Here is a 19,432-nt window from a genome sequence, read left to right on the forward strand (position 1 = left end):
CAGTGCCTCCCCTTCAGGTGATTTATTTAGTAGGTGGTGACCGGTGGAGTGTGCAGGCTTGGACTCCAGGCGTTCTACAGTTAGTGTGGTAAGGGTCCAGCATGAGGAGCCCATATCCTTTGCAGCAGTCTCCTGGGGCTGTAGACGGGGAACACTGGTCTGTGTAAAAGGTCTGCTTTGGATATGGCTGCTCGTCCAGGTTTATGTAGCAGGCAAAGGCTACAAGGAACAGGGATGGTAGTTTTTTAGCGCTGTACTTGGAGCCCTGCCGCAGAGACTTAGATCTGTGGGGCATGGATAGTCCTGTTGCTGTGAGGGTCACTATAGCAGGCAGCCTTTGGGGGAAACCAGCTGAATGCTGTTGTTGAGCTCTCCCTTGAGAGGACACACTTCTTTTGACTCACAGCAGCACATCATGGCAAGCAGACTGGTACAGAGCTTTTCATCTCCCACTGGGAATCAGAAGAAGAGGGATGAGTGGAGATCCCACTGTCCTCTTCAAGGGCATCCCCTCAGTGACTGAAACACCTCCTTTTTGGCCCCACCTTAGGAAGGTTCCACCCTCTCAAGACAGAATCAGATGTTTAACAAATGGCAATGGTGTGGGACATTGCAGACCCATACTACAGCATGTGCAGTTATAGATTCCTAAAGGTGGTTAAGCATTGGTGTACATGATTACTGAGGCTAAGTTCCACAGTAGATCAACTTTATGTGGAAACCCTAGTTGCTGGTATAACCCTGAAGTCCAGATACTGAAAAGCTTGATGTCTAACTCCATAGACAGGTCCTACCCCCAGGGCAGGGAGACCAGTTTGGTTTTCCTCTGTTATTATTGTTCGGAGTCTCAGTTGATTGGGTCCACCTATACCAAGAGCATCTTTCCCGTGTGGTCCACCGCTCATCTACCAGTCTCTTAGAAACAGCCCTCACAGATACTCAGAGATAGTGCTTCCCCAGCCCTCTGGGTAGTCCTTGACCCAGTCAACTTGACACTAAAATTAGTCTTCACAACCAACTATTTACATGTTTTGTTTGCATTTAATAGTATATGGTGTGTCTTCTGTTATTTTTTGAGGCAGGGTATCATATGATAGCCATGGCCAAGGCGACCTCAGATTTATTGTGTAGCCCAGGCTGAACTTGAACTCATTGAGAAGCTTGTTACCAGGTCCAGTTCTTGTCTTACACGGCTTAACCATATTCTGGCTGTTTATTACCTGTAAGGCAGTGATTCTCAATCTTCCCAATGCTGTGACCCTTTAATACAGTTCCTCATGTTGTGGTGACCCCAAGTGTAAAATTGTTCACTGCCACTTCATAACTGTCATTTTGCTACTGCTGTGAATAGTGATGGGAATATCTGACGTGCAGGATGTCTGATCTGCTACCCCAAAGGGGTCGCACCCCGCAGATTGAGAACCACGCTGTAGGGCTGAGGGACATTGCCTACCAATTTGAGTTTCTGCTCCTCAGAAGCTTCTGCTGAGGCAGACTTGGGGTTCCTATGGCCTGGTCCCCCTCTATAGCTCTGCTGAGGACCTCCGCTGCTGGTTTTTTGTTTTTCCACCATAGTTCTTAATATTTTAAAATACTTACAGTTTGAGGTTATTAAAATTATCATTGTTAATTCTAACTTTAAAGGGCAGATGCAGCAAGATAGCTCATTGGATTTGTGAGACTGCTGTCTGGAATCCACATTAAAAGTAGTAGGAGAAGCTGGGTGTTGGTGGCACATGCCTTTAATTTTTTTATGTAGAGGCAGGCAGATTTCTGTGAGTTCAAGGCCAGCCTGGCAGAGATAGTTCCACGACAGCCAGGGCTACACAGAGAAATGGTCCCCAAAAAACAACAAACAAACAACAAATTAAAAAAGTGGTAGGAGAAAGCCAGGTGTGATGACACGTACCTTTTATCCCAACTCTTTTTTTGGGGGTTTGGGGGAGGTTTCGAGACAGGGTTTCTCTGGGAAGTTTTGTGCCTTTCCTGGAACTCACTCTGTAGCCCAGGCTGGCCTCAAACTCACAGAGATCCTCCTGCCTCTGCCTCCTGAGTGCTGGGATTAAAGGTGTGCGCCACCACCTCCCAGCTCATCCCAACTCTTGAGAGGCAGAAGCAGGTGGATCTCTCTGAGTTTGAGGCCAGTCTGGTCTATATAGTGAGTCCCAGGACTACCTAGAAAGACCCTGTCTCAAAAAACTGTAAGAAAAATGACTCCACAGAGTTGTCCTTTGGTTTCCACATACATGCCATAGCATGCATGGCCCTCTCTGGAATATTGCATATGAGCACACACATTAATAACTTTTTTGAAGAGAGTAAGGTAGGAGGATTTGGAGTTGGGGGCTATCCTGAGCTGCATGGTAAGATTGTCTGGAGGTCTGGGGGGTTCTTTTGAGAGGAACACCTTCCCTGATATTTCCCAAAAGCTGAATGGTTGTTTATGTTTTCACCTCTCTGAGGGTGGGCTGCAGGTGGAAGGGCTGTGTCCTGCCCGTTCTCACTGGCCCTTTCCATACTTCCAGCCTTCTACACAAGCAGATACGGCTACAAGATGTGTCTGCGAGTCTACTTGAATGGCGATGGCACTGGGCGGGGAACTCATCTGTCTCTTTTCTTCGTGGTGATGAAAGGCCCCAATGATGCCCTCTTGCGGTGGCCTTTTAATCAGAAGGTATAAGGGGCAGCCCAGGATCTTAGGGGGAATCTGTGAGTGAGGTTGGGTTCCGCTTCCGAGTAGCCAGGTTGTCCAAGACAGTGTACATAACCAGCACATTGGCTGTGGTGCCCCAGTGATTTCCCACTGCTGGTTGTGGAACATATGACTGCTGCTTGACTCACTCATTTGAAAGTCTCCTGGGGAAGCAAGTGTGCTTCAAGGGAAGGCCACAGCCCCAGAGCCCCTCTGTGACTGTCAGAGTTAGGATGTGACTGTTTAAAACCAGGGTCTTCCTTAATGAAGGAACTGACCCTCCAGAGACCAGGTCGGACTGAGGATGGTCCCTTCATCACTCAGGGCCCAGCTCTCTCCCCAGAAGCCAGTGGAGGAGGCAGAGCAGATGATGAGGACTAGGAGGCCAGGGACTCTGACCAGTCCAGGGCCAACAGTCGGGCCTCGTTCTTGTTGTAAAGTGCTTCCAGATCACGGCAAGAAAACATCTGTTGCTGAACACTAGAAAGAAATAGCACTCAGGAGTACAATGTGTAGTACTGAGTTTTAGCCTCAATTTCCAGACACTATGAGCATGCAATACAACCTTGAACATGTGTTGTTCCCAGATGAGGAGCTGAATACACTGTGGCCAGTGTATCTAGGCACACTGCTGTGGGAGAGATAGGATAGGACTAATGTGGGGTTTTCAGGTGACTCACCTGTTCCTTTCCTGGATTGACTTCTCTCAGGTAACGTTGATGTTGCTGGACCAGAACAACCGGGAGCATGTAATCGACGCATTCAGGCCTGATGTGACCTCATCCTCCTTCCAGAGGCCTGTCAGTGACATGAATATCGCCAGCGGCTGCCCCCTCTTCTGCCCTGTGTCCAAGATGGAGGCCAAGAATTCCTATGTGCGGGATGATGCTATCTTCATCAAAGCTATTGTGGACCTAACAGGACTCTAGCCACCCGTACTAGGAATAGCAGCTCAGTGAGGAGCTGCCTCACTGGGCCAGGGCCCTGCCACACAAGGGTGGGCAGGCTTGGTGCAAGCGCTGGGAAGGGCCTCAGCCTAAGCCAGTCACCATCACACGGAAAGGCAGGAAGGAGCCTCCAGTTGGTCCTCAACTGGTGGACTGTGGGGGGTCCATTCAGCTCAGGGTCCTTGTGGGACAAGCTGGGGTCTTCTCAGCTTTCCAGTAGAAAAGCTGTTGCTGTCTTTTCTGTCTGGGGAAGGGAGAGGCCCTTGGGTGGGGTACTCAGAAAGAGCCTGGAGAGAGAGAGAGAGAGAGGGCTTCAGAGCTCCACCAGCAGCAAGAGTGTGGTGGTCGAACTTACCCACTCTGGCTTGTGGCAAGGAGGTAGGGGCTCACAGGAGAAGGGCATCCCCCTGCAGAGCCCAGCCCAGGGGAGAAGCACTCTGAGACACAGGCACTGGAAAAGGCCTGCCTGGGCTGCACAGCCCTGCCAGGTGGCCTGTATTGAGGAGAAGTGATTAAACTATTCAGAAGTCTATGACAAGTGGTGTTCATCTGGCTCCAGGATGCCTGCTGTGTCCAGCCTAGGTAGAAATGGCCCTCTGGGGCTTCTGCTTTCCTCTTCACATTGACTGTCTGTTCCTTGTACCCTTCAAGCCCAGGGCTCCCTGTGAGCACTCTATCATGGGTCTGCCTGTGCAGAAGTGAAGGACTGACCCTTGCCTGGCTCATGTTCAAGGTTGTTTCCTCAGGGTTCTGGCCTGGTTCACTCTTTGGACTGAGGTTGGAATGGAGGCACCATGGTCTAGGTACTGGGCATGTCTGTTAGTCAGAAGGCATATCCAGTCTCCCTCGGTCCGCTTTCAAGTCACCACAATAGGAAATGGGGAGAGCACCAGGGTGGACCCATCCATGCCCATCTCGGTGAGCCTGCTGTGATTGAGGAAACATTGCTGTCTAGACCTGTTCAGGTTCCTGCTCTGTCTGAATGTGTTCACTCTGTATGTGTCGGCTTTGAAAGTATACGGAAACAGCATGGGATGGCATCATGGCGGAGGACTGGCTTCCCCTGACTGCCCTGTGGCTTTCTGGTGGAGGACACATCTTGTTTTTTTCTCCTGAGTCTGTGCCTTGAGTTCGTAAGCTGGACCAGGGTCTAGGCCCGCCTGTCACCCGTGGCCCCAGGAGAGCTGGTGTTACATGGCTGTCCCTTAGGTATTTGTACTTGCTCTGCAGAGAACTACATCAGGGGTCTTACAGCTGTGTGTGACCTGTGTGCCTTGTAGTAACTTACTTATACTTCTCTGAGGGCTGACTTTACCAGCTTTATTGCTCTGGAATTTCTCCATAGGAACTGCCCATTTCTGTCCATTTTTCTTTCTTCCTGCTTGGTAAAAGTTTCTGGTCTTTCTAACATTGATCCTTGATTGTGGTTGAACTTTTTTTCTTTCAAGACAGGATTTCTCAGTATAACTGCTCTGGCTGTTCTGGAACTCGATTGATAAACCAGACAGGCCTTGAACTCACAGAGATCCACCTGCCCCTGCCTCCTGATATTTGAACCTTTTTGATGTAGAAAAATTCAAAGCTGAGATATGATCAGTTAAATAATGTTTTAAAGTTCTAACAGTTTCTATGTTTGGCAGCTCATTTATATATAATGTATACTTTTTTTTTCTTTTCTCTAGAAATGTGTCTGTTTTAAAACTAGAATTAGGTAATTCAGGTTGAAGCTGTTTTTGTTTTTGTTTTTGTTTTTTGTCTTTTGGTTTTTTTGGAAACTGGGTCTTTCTGAGTGGTCCCAACTATTCTGGAACTCACCATGTAGACCAGACTAGCCTTGAACTCACAGAGATCTGCCTGCTTCTGCCTTTTAAGTGGGATTAAAGGTTTCTCTACCACCATGCCCAACTGGTAATTTTTTTTTCAGGCAGAATTTCTAGGCTCAGCCAGCCTCTAATTCTTTAATTAGCCAAAGATAACTTTGAACTTGTAATCTTCCTGCCTCTGCTTCCCAGGTACTGTCATACAAGTGTATGCCATTGTCCTTGGCTTATATGGTGCTGGGAATGAACTCCAGGCCTCCTTCAAGCTCTCTACCAATCCCCACTCCAAACTAGTAGATTGATACGTTGGAGTTACTTCTTTTCCTTAAAGGCAAATGGAGGGGCTGAGGGTGTAGTACAGTGGTAGAACACAGTTGTCATGCACAGACCCTGGATTCCATCCCTACTGTGTGTGCATCTAACACACACAGGAGATAGAACTGTGGAATGGGAAGACTAGAAAGGTATCCCCAGAGGGCTGGGCATGGTGGCATGCACCCTCAGCCCAGCACTCAAGAGGCAGAGGCAGGTTGGATCTCCGAGTTCAAGGCCAGCTTGGTCTACACAGTGAGTTCCTGACTCAAGAAACCAAACCAAAACAAAAAGTGCAGTATGTGTGGGGACAAAGAGGAGTCAGGACAGGCAGAGTCTGAGCCTGTCTGAAGTGGGGGAACGCTGACAGAATCGGGGTGAGGGTGGTCAGCTCTCTACCTGGTGAGTCCCTGGGGGTGGCGAGAAGCTTGCAGCTCACCTCTGTCCTTGCTTGCTGCCTAATGAGACAGATGTTGACTTGTCCCCTCCTTAACGCCGTGAGGGAATTAGGCTACAGGGAAGAAGAGGGTCTGTCACTCCAGCTGTCTGGAGGCAGCTCACGAGCAGGCTGGCTTTGCTGCGCATTGCCTCCCGGGGGTGACTGCTGCAGCACACCTCACGAGTCCCCAGAGTTTACAGAACCCCTGTCCCGCCCTGTGACTACAGCACTTCCTCCTGTCAGCACATGCGCTCGTTATTCGCGATAGTAATATTAAAAGATGCATAACGCCTTTTAGCAGGATGGTTTCACAGTCCACCCATGTTATAGTATGTGTTAGAATTTTAGATTTTCTTATGTGTGTGGTGTGCATGTGTACACGTAATGTGTGGACACCCATGTGAAGTTCTGAAGTTGATGTGAGGAGTCTTCAATCACTTTCTACTCCACATACTGAGACAGGGCTCCAAGAATCCCATCCCTGCTTCCTGAGTGCCGGGAATAGAGGCCGAGCACCATATTTGTCTGGCGTGTGCATGGGTGCTGGAGATCAAACTCTGCTCTCCATGCGAATCCCCAGCCTCTGCTAGAAAACTGGATAGCTGAGCTGAGCAGTGGTGGCCACATCTTTAATCCCAGCACTCAGAAGGCGTAGGCCAGCCTGGTCCTCAGAGTGAGTTCCAAGACAAGACAGCCAGGACTGTTACACAGAGAAACCCTGTCGCAGTCTACCAGGAATTTTTTTTTTTTTTTAAACAGGATCACTCCTTGTAGCCCTGGCTGTCCTAGAACTGTTGACCAGGTTAGCTTCAAACTCTGCTTATCTCTGCCTCCTGATCACCACCACACCTAGCTTTCTTCTTCTTCTTTTTTTAAGCATTAAAAATGTTTTAAAAATACATATATATTAACTTTTATTTCGGGTGTATGTTTGAGTGCCTGCATGTTTGTATATGTAGTACTGTGTGCATCCTGGTGCCCAAGGAAGCCAGAAGAGGGTTTCGGATCACCTGTAACTGGAATTACAAGTGATTGTGAACCAGCAAGTGGTTGCTGGGAACTGAACCTGTGTCCTCGAAAGAACAACACATGCTCTTAACTGCCCTGCCATCTCTCTAGCCCTAAAGGTTTTATTCTTTTGTGTATGTGTGTGCACATTTGCACACAGGTGGCTGGGCAGGCCAGCAGAGGGTGGCAGATTCCCTGATAGTTGGAGTTACAGGCGGTTATGAACCATCTGGCATGGATGCTGGGAACCAACTTCTGTGTGCTACAAGTGCAACACGTGCCCTGAACTGCTGAGCCATTTCTCCAGCCTCAGGGGAAAAAAAATTATGGTCCTTTTGACCCTCCTTCCATGTTACCTGTAATTTTAGTTCCATCATATATTTTTGTAACAATGGATTTTAATATTCAAAGCAGGCACTCTAACAACAGCCCCTTGCTCGCCTGCCCCACCCCTTTATGAGATAGTCTCATTATGTAGCCCTGGCTAGCCTGAAACTGTAGCTGAGACCAGGCTGACTTCAGACTGCAGAGGTGATCCTGCCTTGGCCTTCTCTTTTTGATGATTTTTCTTTTTATTAGTTTGAGACAGGGTTTCTTGTGTATCCCTGGCTGTCCTGGAACTTGCTCTGTATGTAGACCAGGCTGGCCTCGAACTCAGAGATCAGCTTGCCTCTGCCTTCCAAGTGCTGGGATTAAAATCATGCACCACCACCGCCTGACTTCTTTTTTTCCTTCCTTCCTTCTTTAATTACATATGGTTCATCAGTCTTTCAGCACTTCAAGCCACAAGTCTTGTCACCTGGATGAAACATCACTGTTTGGTCTGTCACTCTATTTTACAGCTAAAATATTCAGTAGATTCTTTAAACATCACATAATAAAATCAGATTTTCTTCTTGGTGAAGTTATGAGACTTTTAAACCATGTGCAGTTCTGTGTAAGCTCCATGGTAAACATGATGTGGATGGGTGTCTCCATCAACGCAGATCCACTCCTGCTCACCCACTGCTGCCGGTACCTCAGTCTGTTTCCCTCTGTGTCTTAAGGTTACTATTGGCTTGATGATACAGCATGACCAAAGCAACCTAGTGTAGAGGAATTTCTAAAAAATGGTCTTACTATAAAAAAAAACACGGAGCCAGAAATTGGGGTTAAATCCTTAGGTCAGGGAAATACGGAAAGCTGCCAGCTAACCTCACCTCACCAACTCCGCAGCTTCCAAGAACAACTTCCTGTCTACCCAGGCTTATAGTCCTTGCTTTTCTGTCCTCTCGTTGGCTCCTAGCCCAGCTACCTCACTTCCTCTTTCTACACAGCTCTGTCACTGTCTGTCTTTCTGTACAGACTTGTAGGTCTCTATGGTTAGTAATGGGATTAAAGGCATATAAGTATAACTATATACAATATATACAAGCAATAAATACATCAACAATGGTCCATTTGCATTGGACAAATTCCATTATCCTATTTTGGCGAGTCCAAAATGTACCTAATTCACTTTCTATCCTAACTTATATTACCAGCAGAAAACTATCTTATGTCTTTCAAACTTATACACTTAACCCTCTTAGTTTCTTTTCTGAATTTCTCAACAAGGAAAACTATAACTAATCTTTAACTCCTTCAGAGACCCAAGAAGGAAATAATACTACTTAGTAAAACATGAAGTGCAGGGGCTGGAGAGATGGCTCAGAGGTTAAGAGCACTGACTGTTCTTCCAGAGGTCCTGAGTTCAATTCCCAGCAACCACATGATGGCTCACAACCATCTGTAATGAGACCTGGTGCCCTCTTCCGGCCTGCAGTCACATATGCTGTATACATAATAAATAAATCTTTAAAAAAAAAAAACCATGAAGTGCAAACAAGTGACTTCTAAAAAATGAGTTATGACAGAAATAGCCAGCTGCCTAGACAGTCGCCTAAAGTTTCTCTGCACACAGGGGCATCATCTTTGGCCTACAGGTTTAGCACATCTGACAGACTCATTTGTGAAGTAGGATGTACACAAGGCCTACAGCTCGACCTCACATTCGGTGCGAGTATTCCATGTACCAGATAAACTTGAATTCCGCCAGTGCCCTGTCATGATTCAGAATTTTAAATTCTGGAAATTGCTGGGGTTTTTGGAATTTGGCTTTCCATTCTTCTCGGCTTGTGGGTGGCTTCATCTCCTTTATTAAATGCCAGTCTACCAGTGAGAGACCAGACTCCATTAGCCTAGTTACTCTTCCAAGAATAACTGTTTCGGCTGCTGTTCCACTGCACACCAGAAGCCATCGGTCCACTGCCTGTTCAGCTGCCTTCGAAGAAAGGGGCACTGTACCTTTTCTGGATTGCAAAGCGACCAGCGATGGTGCCATATTGTCCTGGCCGTATGGCCTCGGGTTAAAGGCACGCACCACCCACCGCTGGCTCACTCCAGCTTCTGTGTGTGACTTGTGGGTTGAGTCCTTAGGCTTTCATTGTAAGCACGTTACCAGTCAACCATGTCCCTGAGCCTCTCAGAATTCCTTGCTAGCATCAAATCATGGCAGCCTTCTGTGATTTCTAGACATTCTGGTGTTTCCCACATAACAGTCAGGTGTGTTGTTTCTTAATCATCTTTTTTGCACAAGACACAGGGTTTGTGTTAGCCCTTGCATGTGGTGGCGGCCTGCTCAGTGCTGTGTTGGGACGGCGCCTGGGCCTCAGCTGTGTGTAAACCGCAGCTTCTCTGGCCCTGGCTTGGCTTTGGCCCTTCTGGAGGAAGATTAGCCTTTCCCAGGGAACTCGTGTTGCTGTTGTGCATTTACCTGTGACGTCCCTGGGATCTGGGTGCCTTCTCAGCACCACTGCTCTGCTCATCTTGGTTATAGCAGCATTAACTCACATGGTGCAGTTTGCTCTCTCCAACTTTATTCCCAGTGTTCAACACTGAACTATTTTTATTCTTCGGGCAATACATACAAATCTTAGAATTAGCTTCCCTGTAGTTAAAAATCCTGCTGGGGTCTGACTGGCTGTGTGGAGTCGGCACTGCTGTGCGGTGCACAGGTCCCTGCTCCCCCAGCTTGTGCCCCCCGAGGTGCTCACTTGGTGGTTCTCCTGCTTAGGCACGTGTTTATTTATGGACAGGGACTTTTATGTAAACAAATGTGTCACCTGTGGGAAGAAACAACTTTGTCCCTTCTTTCCATTGTATCACTTCTATTTCCTTCACTCCCTATCGAGGACTATGGGGGTCCAGCCCCTCGATAGTCCCCTCCCAGGGTCCGCGGAAGGCTCTATCAACCAGCTGAGAATCTATTCTTTAAGGTCGGTAAATCAGTCTACGCACGCAGAGTTCTTTGGTCCATTCGCTTTAATTCCTCTGGCATAACATCCTTTATACACAGCTTCAGTTCTGTTCTCATGTCTAGCTCCTTTCTTGCCTGATTTCTCTCTATATTTATCTACTGTCCTCTCTAGGTTCTATCTTAATTCCTTCATCTAGTTCTGTCCCTTCTAGGTTCTCATCCATCTAGTTCTTTCCCCTATCAGCTCCTCTTTCGTCTCCTTCTAGAGAGGCTCTTCCTCTCTTGTTCTTCCCCGTCTGGCTCTTCCTCATCTTCCATCTCGTTCCTCTAGTCCTCTCTTTTAGCCCTTCAATCTAGTTCTTCCCCATCTCAGTTCGTTTCTCTCAAGTTCTTACCCATCTAGTTCTTCCATTCTCTTTTCTCTTCTCCTCTGCCTCCTGGAAGTCTCGGTATATAAAGGGAGGGTCTGAGCTAAATTGTGTAAAGCTATTACTTAATGTCCACCTCTCCTAGGCGGTGTCTCCTTGTGGAATTTACCGTAAGTCAGGAGACTTGCATGTGGGCTGTTATCATTGTTAGTCCACCTGGGACTAACAATGGGCGCCCACCTGGGTGGTGTTTCCTGTAGTCCTTGAAAATGGCCAAGGGAGATAATCTGATTCCAGAGAAAGCCTTTCCTGAGGCTGTTCTCCAAATTCTGGAATGTGTATGTCCAGAGAGTGATCAGTCTACACTGTTAGCCCTTCTTAGGGAAAAGTCAATTGGGAAAGCTATGAAGGCACACATGATTTTCATAACAGAATACAGCTGATATATAACAAGCCAAGTAACACCAAAAACTCCTTGGGATTTGGCTTCCTCTGGAGGAATTCCCTGATCCCTCCAGGTAGTGACTTTGTCATAACCAGCTGAGTTCTTATGATATATTCCTGCGGCCCGCAGCAGCTCCCCCTGTTCCCCCTGCTCAGGCTGCAGTATGAGACTGAGCAGGCCTGGTGAGAGTGGGTGACCTCCCTGTGTGTGCCCCAGCCTTCACTGGTGCTCTGATGTCCTCCTGGAGGGGTGCTGTGATGTCCTGGAGGGGTGCTGTGATGTCCTGGAGGGGTGCTGTGATGTCACTGGGGGATGCTCTGATGTCACTGGAGGGGTGCTGTGATGTCACTGGAGGGGTGCTGTGATGTCACTGGAGGGGTGCTGTGATGTCCTGGAGGGGTGCTGTGATGTCACTGGAGGATGCTCTGATGTCACTGGAGGGGTGCTGTGATGTCACTGGAGGGGTGCTGTGATGTCCTGGAGGGGTGCTGTGATGTCACTGGGGGGATGCTCTGATGTCCTGGAGGGGTGCTGTGATGTCCTGGAGGGGTGCTGTGATGTCCTGGAGGGGTGCTGTGATGTCACTGGAGGGGTGCTGTGATGTCCTGGAGGGGTGCTGTGATGTCACTGGAGGGGTGCTGTGATGTCACTGGAGGATGTTCGTGCCCCCTTCCTGATGAGCTGCTCCCTAGTAGTTGACTAAGTTTTTGTCTGTTTTGTTTAAATCATGACTGAAGGTTTTGTCACATGCATTTTGCTTTAAGTGACACATTCCTATGGATTTTCTTGGTCCTCTCATATGGTGACAGCTGATGCTGATTGATCTACACATGTTGAAGCAGTTTTGCATCCCTGGAATGAGCACCATTTGCCTGTGGTATGCTCCTATTCTTATATCTCGCTGGGTTAGATCTGATAGCATTTGATTGAAGATGTTTGTCTATTCATAAAGTATATTGGTCTGCAGATTTACGTTTGTTACTACACAGTTTCAGTTACTCTGGTTTAACTGAGATGCAAAGATAGTTAAATGGAAATAAATCCCAGAAATAAGCAATTCCTAAGTTTTAAATTATGCACTATTACATGGCATGAAATCTCACTCCATCCTGGTATCAGCTTCCTGCCTATGGCATCCGAGGTGTCAATCACCCCTTCTAGCACGTCCACCCAGATGGATGCGTGGCATTGGAGGCTTTCTATCTCTGCAGCCCTTGTTTTCCCTGGTGAGTATCTGAACACGGGCACAGCGACTCACGCCTGCCGGAGAGAAGGGGAAATGTGCTGTGTCCTGCGTACTTACTTGTCTATTTATTGTGTATTGTGTGTATTGTTAGTGCAAGAGCTTTAACCTGTTTGTGGATACATGTAGTTTACATGCATGTGGAAGCTGGAAGCTGACCTGGGTGTCTTCTCTCACTCTCTGCCTTTAATTTCTGGAGTAGGAAAGATAGCTGCTGGGAATTCATTTTCTGTTTGGTTTAAGTCAACAGTTATGGGATCAGGGAAGCTCAGTGGGATGAGAGAGGACAGGTAGGCAGGATGCCGGCCTAGTACCACAGAACCTTGGACTGGTGGTTCTGCAGGTCCAGCTGGGGGAGCGGGGCTGACATTGGCCTGTTGGGATTGGCTATTTCTTCATAGTTTCAGGAGCCAGGCCGCTAGTGACCATACTGCTAGAGGTCAGCAGGGTGGGCGTGGGATCCCAACTGATTAGAGGACTCAGACATGTGGCCATGAACGGGAGAGTGGAGTTTATAAAGAAGATGCTTAGTGGCCAGGGTCAGCCTTGGGAACACCTGAGAGGTGGGGCACTATGTCCCCTGAGTAGTGGGCACTTTTCACAAGAGCCTTTGCTGGGGCCCTGGTCCCCAGGCCCAGGTGGCATGTGTAGAAGTCATGGGTGGCCGTAAGTGAGCTACTGGAAAGGAAGGCTACCATGCTTCCAGGCCAGGGACCTAAGCTGAGGAGCCCATTGGCAGGGGAGGCTGCAGCAGGCCACGTGGTGACAGACATGCCCACAGATCCCTTTGCTTGATGGGTTGGTTTTTTGAGACAGTCACTATATAACATTGACTGGCCTGGAACTTGCTATGTAGACCAGGCTGGCCTTGAACTCATAGAAATCTACTTGCATCTGCCTCCTGAGTGCTGGAATTAAAGGTATGCACCACTATGCCTGACACAGATAACCTGTTTTGTTTTTGAGACAGGCTTTCTCTATGTGGCCCAGGCTCTCTTGGAACTCACCGAGTATGTAAACCAGGCTGGCCTCAGACTCAGAGATCTGCCTTTTGAGTGCTGGGATTAAAGGTGTGCATCACCACCACATGGAGCAGTATGTTGTTGTTCTGTTTTTTTAAAAAACAGTCTATGTAGTCCTGGCTGACCACAAATGCATTTTTTAAAAGATTTATTTATTTATTATGTATACAGTGTTCTGCCTGCAGGCCAGAAGAGGGCACCAGATCTCATTATAGATGGTTGTGAGCCATGTGGTTGCTGGGAATTGAACTCAGGACCTTTTTTTTTTTTTTGGTTTTTCGAGACAGGGTTTCTCTGTGTAGCTTTGCGCCTTTCCTGGAACTCACTTGGTAGTCCAGGCTGGCCTCGAACTCACAGAGATCCGCCTGCTGAACTCAGGACCTTTAGAAGAGCAGCCAGTGCTCTTAACCGCTGAGCCATCTCTCCAGCCCCCTACAAATGCCTTTTAAAAATTGCTTTTAACGTGTGTTTGGTGTGTGTGCATGGAAGTGGCTTTGGAACTGGGTAATGGATGGAGTGGGAAGGACTAGAAAAGCCCAGGGAAACTCCGGGGAGGGTGCAGAAGGGAGTCCTGGAAACATCTGAAATGTGTCAGGGATGACTCCTGGCCCAGGTGCTGCAGGTGCATCTCATGCAGCAGCTGGCTGCGGTGTTGCAGACGGTAGAGGGCCCAGGACATTGCAGGTGCAGAACCACTGCAGATTGACCACTGGGACAGCACCTCGTGGAACCTTGGAATCAGGGCTGCCCAGACTGTAGGGCTGCCAGGTACAACTCCCACCTAGGAGAACTGCCGTCAGCAGACCTGCTGTAAGCTGCTGTGGCTGAGCCCTGTAAAGCCATGGAGGTGTCTGCCAAGCCCTAGGACCAGCCCTGCACCATGTGTCTAGAAGGCAAATATAAAATGATGGTCAATTCTCTGGTGTTAGCATTTCATAGGGTTTGCCCTGTTGGGTTTTGGATATTATGGGATCTGATTCTTGTTGTATCTCAAATGTTTCTCCCTTCTGGAATGAAAAGGCCTATATGATGTCTGCCCCACAAGGGTACCTTGGAGATGTTTCATTTATTTGTCTCAAATGTTCTAGGTGGCAGGGAGTTTGCATCCTATGAATGTGCCTTACCCAAATCTGTTTCAGACAAGACTCTGACTGGATCCATAGCTTGTGAGCTGGTATTAGAAGTTAAGATTTGGAGACTGTTAGGGGTGTTAGGGGTGTGGACAGATGGTTTCGTTAAGTGACTGCTCTTACAGAGGACCTGGGTTGGAGTCTCAGAACCCACAACTCTAACTCCCTTACCAGGGGGTCTGATGCCCTCTTCTGGCCTTCTCGGGCACTGCATACATGTGATACACAGGCATGCATGAAGGCAAAACACCCATACATATAAATAAATTTGTTTTGGTTTTTTGAGACAGGGTTTCTCTGTATAGCCCTGGCTGTCCTGGAACTTGCTCTTAGCCCAGGCTGGCCTCGAACTCTGAGACCCACTTGGTTCTGCCTCCTGAGTGCTGGGATTAAAGGTGTGTTGCCACCTCTCCCACAAACTAATTTTTTAAAAATAAAAGATTTGCAAATTTTCTGGATAGAATGAATTTGTTTGTTTGTTTGTTTTTGAGACAGGGCTTCTCTGTGTGGCTTTGACTGTCCTGGAACTTACTCTATAGACCAGGCTGGCCTTGAACTCACAGAGATCCAACTGCTGAATGCTGCTGGGTTTAAAGGTGTGCGCCACCACCGCCCGGCAGCAGTTGAGACTTTTAATGTGTCTTATATTTCTCCCACATGCAGCCTTTGGCTGCACTAAGGCAGGCATGAGCTAAAGGGGCCATACAATACTATGGTTTAGATGTTTATCCCCTCTAAAACTCATGTTGACTTTTTTGTTTTGTTTTTGTTTTTCAAGGCAGGGTTTCTCTGTGTAACAGCCCTGGCTATCCTGGAACTTGCTTTGTAGAAAAAAGGCTGGCCTCAAACACACAGAGATCTACCTGCCTCTGCCTCCCAAGTGCTGGAACTAAAGTCATGTGCCACTGAGCCCAGCTAAGATTGATTTGTTTATTTTATGTATGAGTGCTCTATTTGCATGCATACCTTTATGCCAGAAGAGGGCATCAGATTCCACTATAGATGGTTGTGAGCCACCATGTGGTTTCTGGGAATTGAACTCGGGACCTCTGGAAGAGCAACCAGTGCTCTTAACTGCTGAGCCATCTCTCCAGCCTCTCATGTTGAAATTTAAAGATCATTGTAACAGTATTTAGAGAAAATTGGGGGGTAAAGGCCCCACCTTCATGGGTGGGATTGGTACCATTATACAGAGGTGAGTTCTACCATCTCTTAGTTCTCTCTTCTACCAAACCGTGATGTGCTGAGGCTCTTACCACATGCTGGCCCCTTCATCTTGGACTTCCTGGCCTCCACTACTGCGAGCCAGTTACATTGAGTCTCAGTTGTCCTTTTTATAGCAGCAAAGATAGACTAAGACAAAACTAAATATTTTTGTCTCATCCAAATTCATATGTTGAAACTTGTGTCCAATGAAACAGTATTTGGAGGTGATTGGATCATGAAAATAGAACCTTTGTGGGCCTGGGAAAGTGCATTCATGCTCCACCATGTGAGATCTGTCAGAAGATAGTCTTTCTTACCCAGGAAATGGCCCTCACAGGGCACCCAATCTGCAGTGCCCTGACCTGTGCCCTCCAGCACCGTGAGAAATAAACTGTTGCCCAGGAGCCTGTCAGGCCATAGTGTTTCCTTAAAGCAGTGAGTGGACTAAGACATAGGACTATTAGGTCTTTAACAAAGCTTGGAGGTGCTAGGGTTTGCTTGGTGGCCCAGGCTGTGATCTGACTTGGTGGGTTTTCTCTGGGCACTGTAGAAGGGGTATGTCCGGCTAGTGGGTAGGATGTTCTTCACAGACCTGTTCCATGCAGTTAGTTCCTTGTCAGAGGCTGAATTCTATACCCTACACCACCCCAGAGAACTCCTAGGCCACCAGAATAGGAAGTACGATCCTTAGAAAGGGAATCAAATTAAGACAGTCGTCAAAGTGGTTCCTAATCCAGCCATGGCCAGTGTCCTTTAAAAAGGGACTTGACAGACACACCGCAAAGGTGACAGTCTCGGGAAGGCCACCTGTGTGACGACAGAAGACAGGAGTGTTGCTGCCACAACCAAGACTGGTTCAGGTCACTGGGAGCCAGGAAAGACAAGGACGACCCTCTTGGCCCTGCTGACCTCCAGAGCCAAGGACCCTTCTATTTGTGCCTTTGGGGTGCTCCGTGCCGTGGCAGCGGCTCCGTCTGGACACTGGCTGTCACCAGGCTGCCCCACAGCCCTGGGCGGCTTTATTTTTGGCTGCGTCTGAGGCTCTGCTGAGGTTCCCTTCTCCACAGAGCACTGTTCCCACAGCGCTGCTTCTCCTGTGTGCCGACTTCGGTGGCACTAGGTGGCAGCTCGCCACCCTGGGTTTGGGGTGACGTTGTCTCTTCTCTAACCCAGCTGTGCTGGGGCACTTGAGGAAGTCTCACGGGCCAGCAGAGCTGGATCCAAGTTTTTATTCAGTATGTGGTGCACACGTGCCATTGTATCCCTCAGGAGGCCTCAGCAGGAGCATCTCAAATTTGAGGCCAGCCTGAGCTACGTAGTGACACCCGTTTTTTAAAAAAAGGTTCTTTTTAATATATAATTTTTTGATTTATGCTTAGATTTTGTGTTCACTGGTTCTCTGGTTTGCCTACCTATAATGGAGTGGTTATTTGAACATTCTAATGTTCTGTTAGTTTATTATAATTTTAACTCTTTGTATAGTAGTTTTAGTATTCCAAAGATAAAAAAAATACACTGTAGGGCCAGTGAGGAGGGCTCATCCAGTAAGGTGCTTGCTGCCAAGCCTGGGGACCCGAGTCTGAGCCCCAGAACTCACACTGGAAGAAAACCAACTCCTGCAAGTTGTCCTCTGGCCCCAGAAGTGCTGTCAGGTGCCCCCCAAAAATGTTAAGAAAATTTAAATATGCACTTAAGTTTTCAGTGCTCTGCTTGGAGTTATTGTGAACTTGAATTCAAATGTAGAATTCCCACAGTGTGTCCTATTGTAGCTGTACTTAACTCCACCAACAGACGTAGAGTTTCTTCTTTTTGCTTTCCTGAGCTCCCCCTCATTTGGTCATTTAGCCAGATAATTGGGGTTCTAGTCACCTAGCTGCCCTGCCTTCCTCCTCCCTCGACGGGAGCACAGTAGGGTCCGTATGGCAAAAGGACAGAGAGAAGTCACACAGCCCCACCTTCTTGGGACTGTCGTTATGAGACAATATGGCTGTCTCCTACCACCACCAGGGGGCGCCAGAGGGACAGCAAGTGCATTCAGCTCACTCGGCAGTGCTTGGGGCTGCTCTTTGGGCTCTGGTGTTCCTTCCAGGCTCCAGCTGCATGGAGTCAGGCCCAAAGTGAACACCACCAGCAAAGGGCTGCCTCCTGCCTCGTGCATCTCCAGGTTCTCAGTTCTCACGCCGGTCAATTGCAGCCACGTCTGTGGAATTGGAGCCCCAAGACCTGTCTATTCTGGAGCCAGACCATCTCCCCGAGAGTCAGGCTTCTGGGTCCTTGCCGGCTGCAGTTTCACAGAAATGTGTACAATGTGCCGAGTTAAACACTGAATCTCTCACCACCGCTGCTGGAGGTAGGGATGGGTGTCTCCCCTCTTACATTCTATTTTACTTTGTACATATGGGGGCGCACACACCATGGTGGCGTATGGAGGTCAGAGGATTAACTTGTAGGAGTTGCTGCTTCTACCGTGTGGGTCCTGAGGAACGACATCAGACAGGCGTGGTAGCAGGCTGCCTTACTGAGCCATCCTGCCTGCCTCGTGACACCTCTTCTGCCCTTCCACGATGCTGGGTCTACTTGGCAAGTGAAGCCCAACATGTAAAAGTTGAACTTGTGGTGTGTTCCTGTTACCCCAGTCCAGTTTTATATTTCTGCATGCTCCGACTGCTCCCTGGCTTTGCCCCGTAGGGCACTGTTTCTGTTTTACAGGTGCTGTTTCTTTTGTACTTTAAATCAGACAAATCCAAAGTCCTTCCCAGGCAGTGGCTACAACTTCTCAGAAGTATATTTGGACTTGTTGAACTTGGTTCTTAGGGGCTCTGAACTCCTAGTTTGAGGCTCATCTTGTGTAGAATGGTCAGCACTGTTCCTTTGTCGTGCCGGGGAGGGAACCTGGGCCTAAGACATGCAAGGCAAGTGCTCCCCAGTGAGACCCAGCCCAGCCTCTACACAACTGTCTCCTCCTCGCTTTCCTTAAAGGCTTTGTGGACTGCCCTGCGGCCCTGGTGCTTTCCAGTGGAGGCTGCCTCCTGCCCCTGGGCACTGCTGCTCATCTGGTGGATGCTCCTGGATCCTGCCCGCCAGCATCAGCAACAGGTCACAGACAAGGCCTGCCCCATTGCCTTGATATGCAGCCAGTGTGGTTCCCACCAGAAGGATGGGAAGCAGCCCCTGCTCACTGGCTGGCTTGGACCGGGGAGGACACTTGCCCTGTCCACTCCGTCCCGAGTAAGCTTTCTCTGCTCTTTGTAGCAGGGAAACTTTTAAATGAGATCCCAGTTCTTACTTGGGTCACTCTGGATGCTAGCCCTACCAAAGCCCCAAATCTTCCCGACTGCCACCATCACACGCAGAACCCTTAACTGGATAAGGAAGATGATGGGAGCTCTCAGGCTGGCCTAAAGCTACCCTTCTGCACCTTGGCTCCTCACACATTCTAGGAGTTTTGGTTTAGGTGGCACTGGAAATTGAACCCAGGGCACGATAGGCAAGCACTACTACCACTAAGACACAACCTCCAACT

The 19,432-nt window shown here is 48.4% G+C and overlaps 1 protein-coding gene across 3 annotated transcripts in view; it reads left to right on the forward strand.

Moving 5' to 3' along the window:
* Traf2 (TNF receptor associated factor 2) overlaps positions 1-5,053 on the forward strand; it is a 29,374-nt gene extending 24,321 nt beyond the window's left edge. For all 3 annotated transcript variants that reach the window (XM_028868770.2, XM_037204695.1, XM_037204694.1), the window contains 2 exons: positions 2,526-2,674; positions 3,403-5,053. In XM_028868770.2, the coding sequence (XP_028724603.1) occupies positions 2,526-2,674; positions 3,403-3,621 (368 nt within the window). In that variant the 3' untranslated portion in view covers positions 3,622-5,053. The remainder of the gene's footprint in view (positions 1-2,525; positions 2,675-3,402) is intronic.
* The last annotated feature ends 14,379 nt before the right edge of the window (positions 5,054-19,432 follow it).

Source organism: Peromyscus leucopus, chromosome 4, assembly GCF_004664715.2.
Source record: "Peromyscus leucopus breed LL Stock chromosome 4, UCI_PerLeu_2.1, whole genome shotgun sequence".
Lineage (NCBI taxonomy): Eukaryota > Metazoa > Chordata > Mammalia > Rodentia > Cricetidae > Peromyscus > Peromyscus leucopus.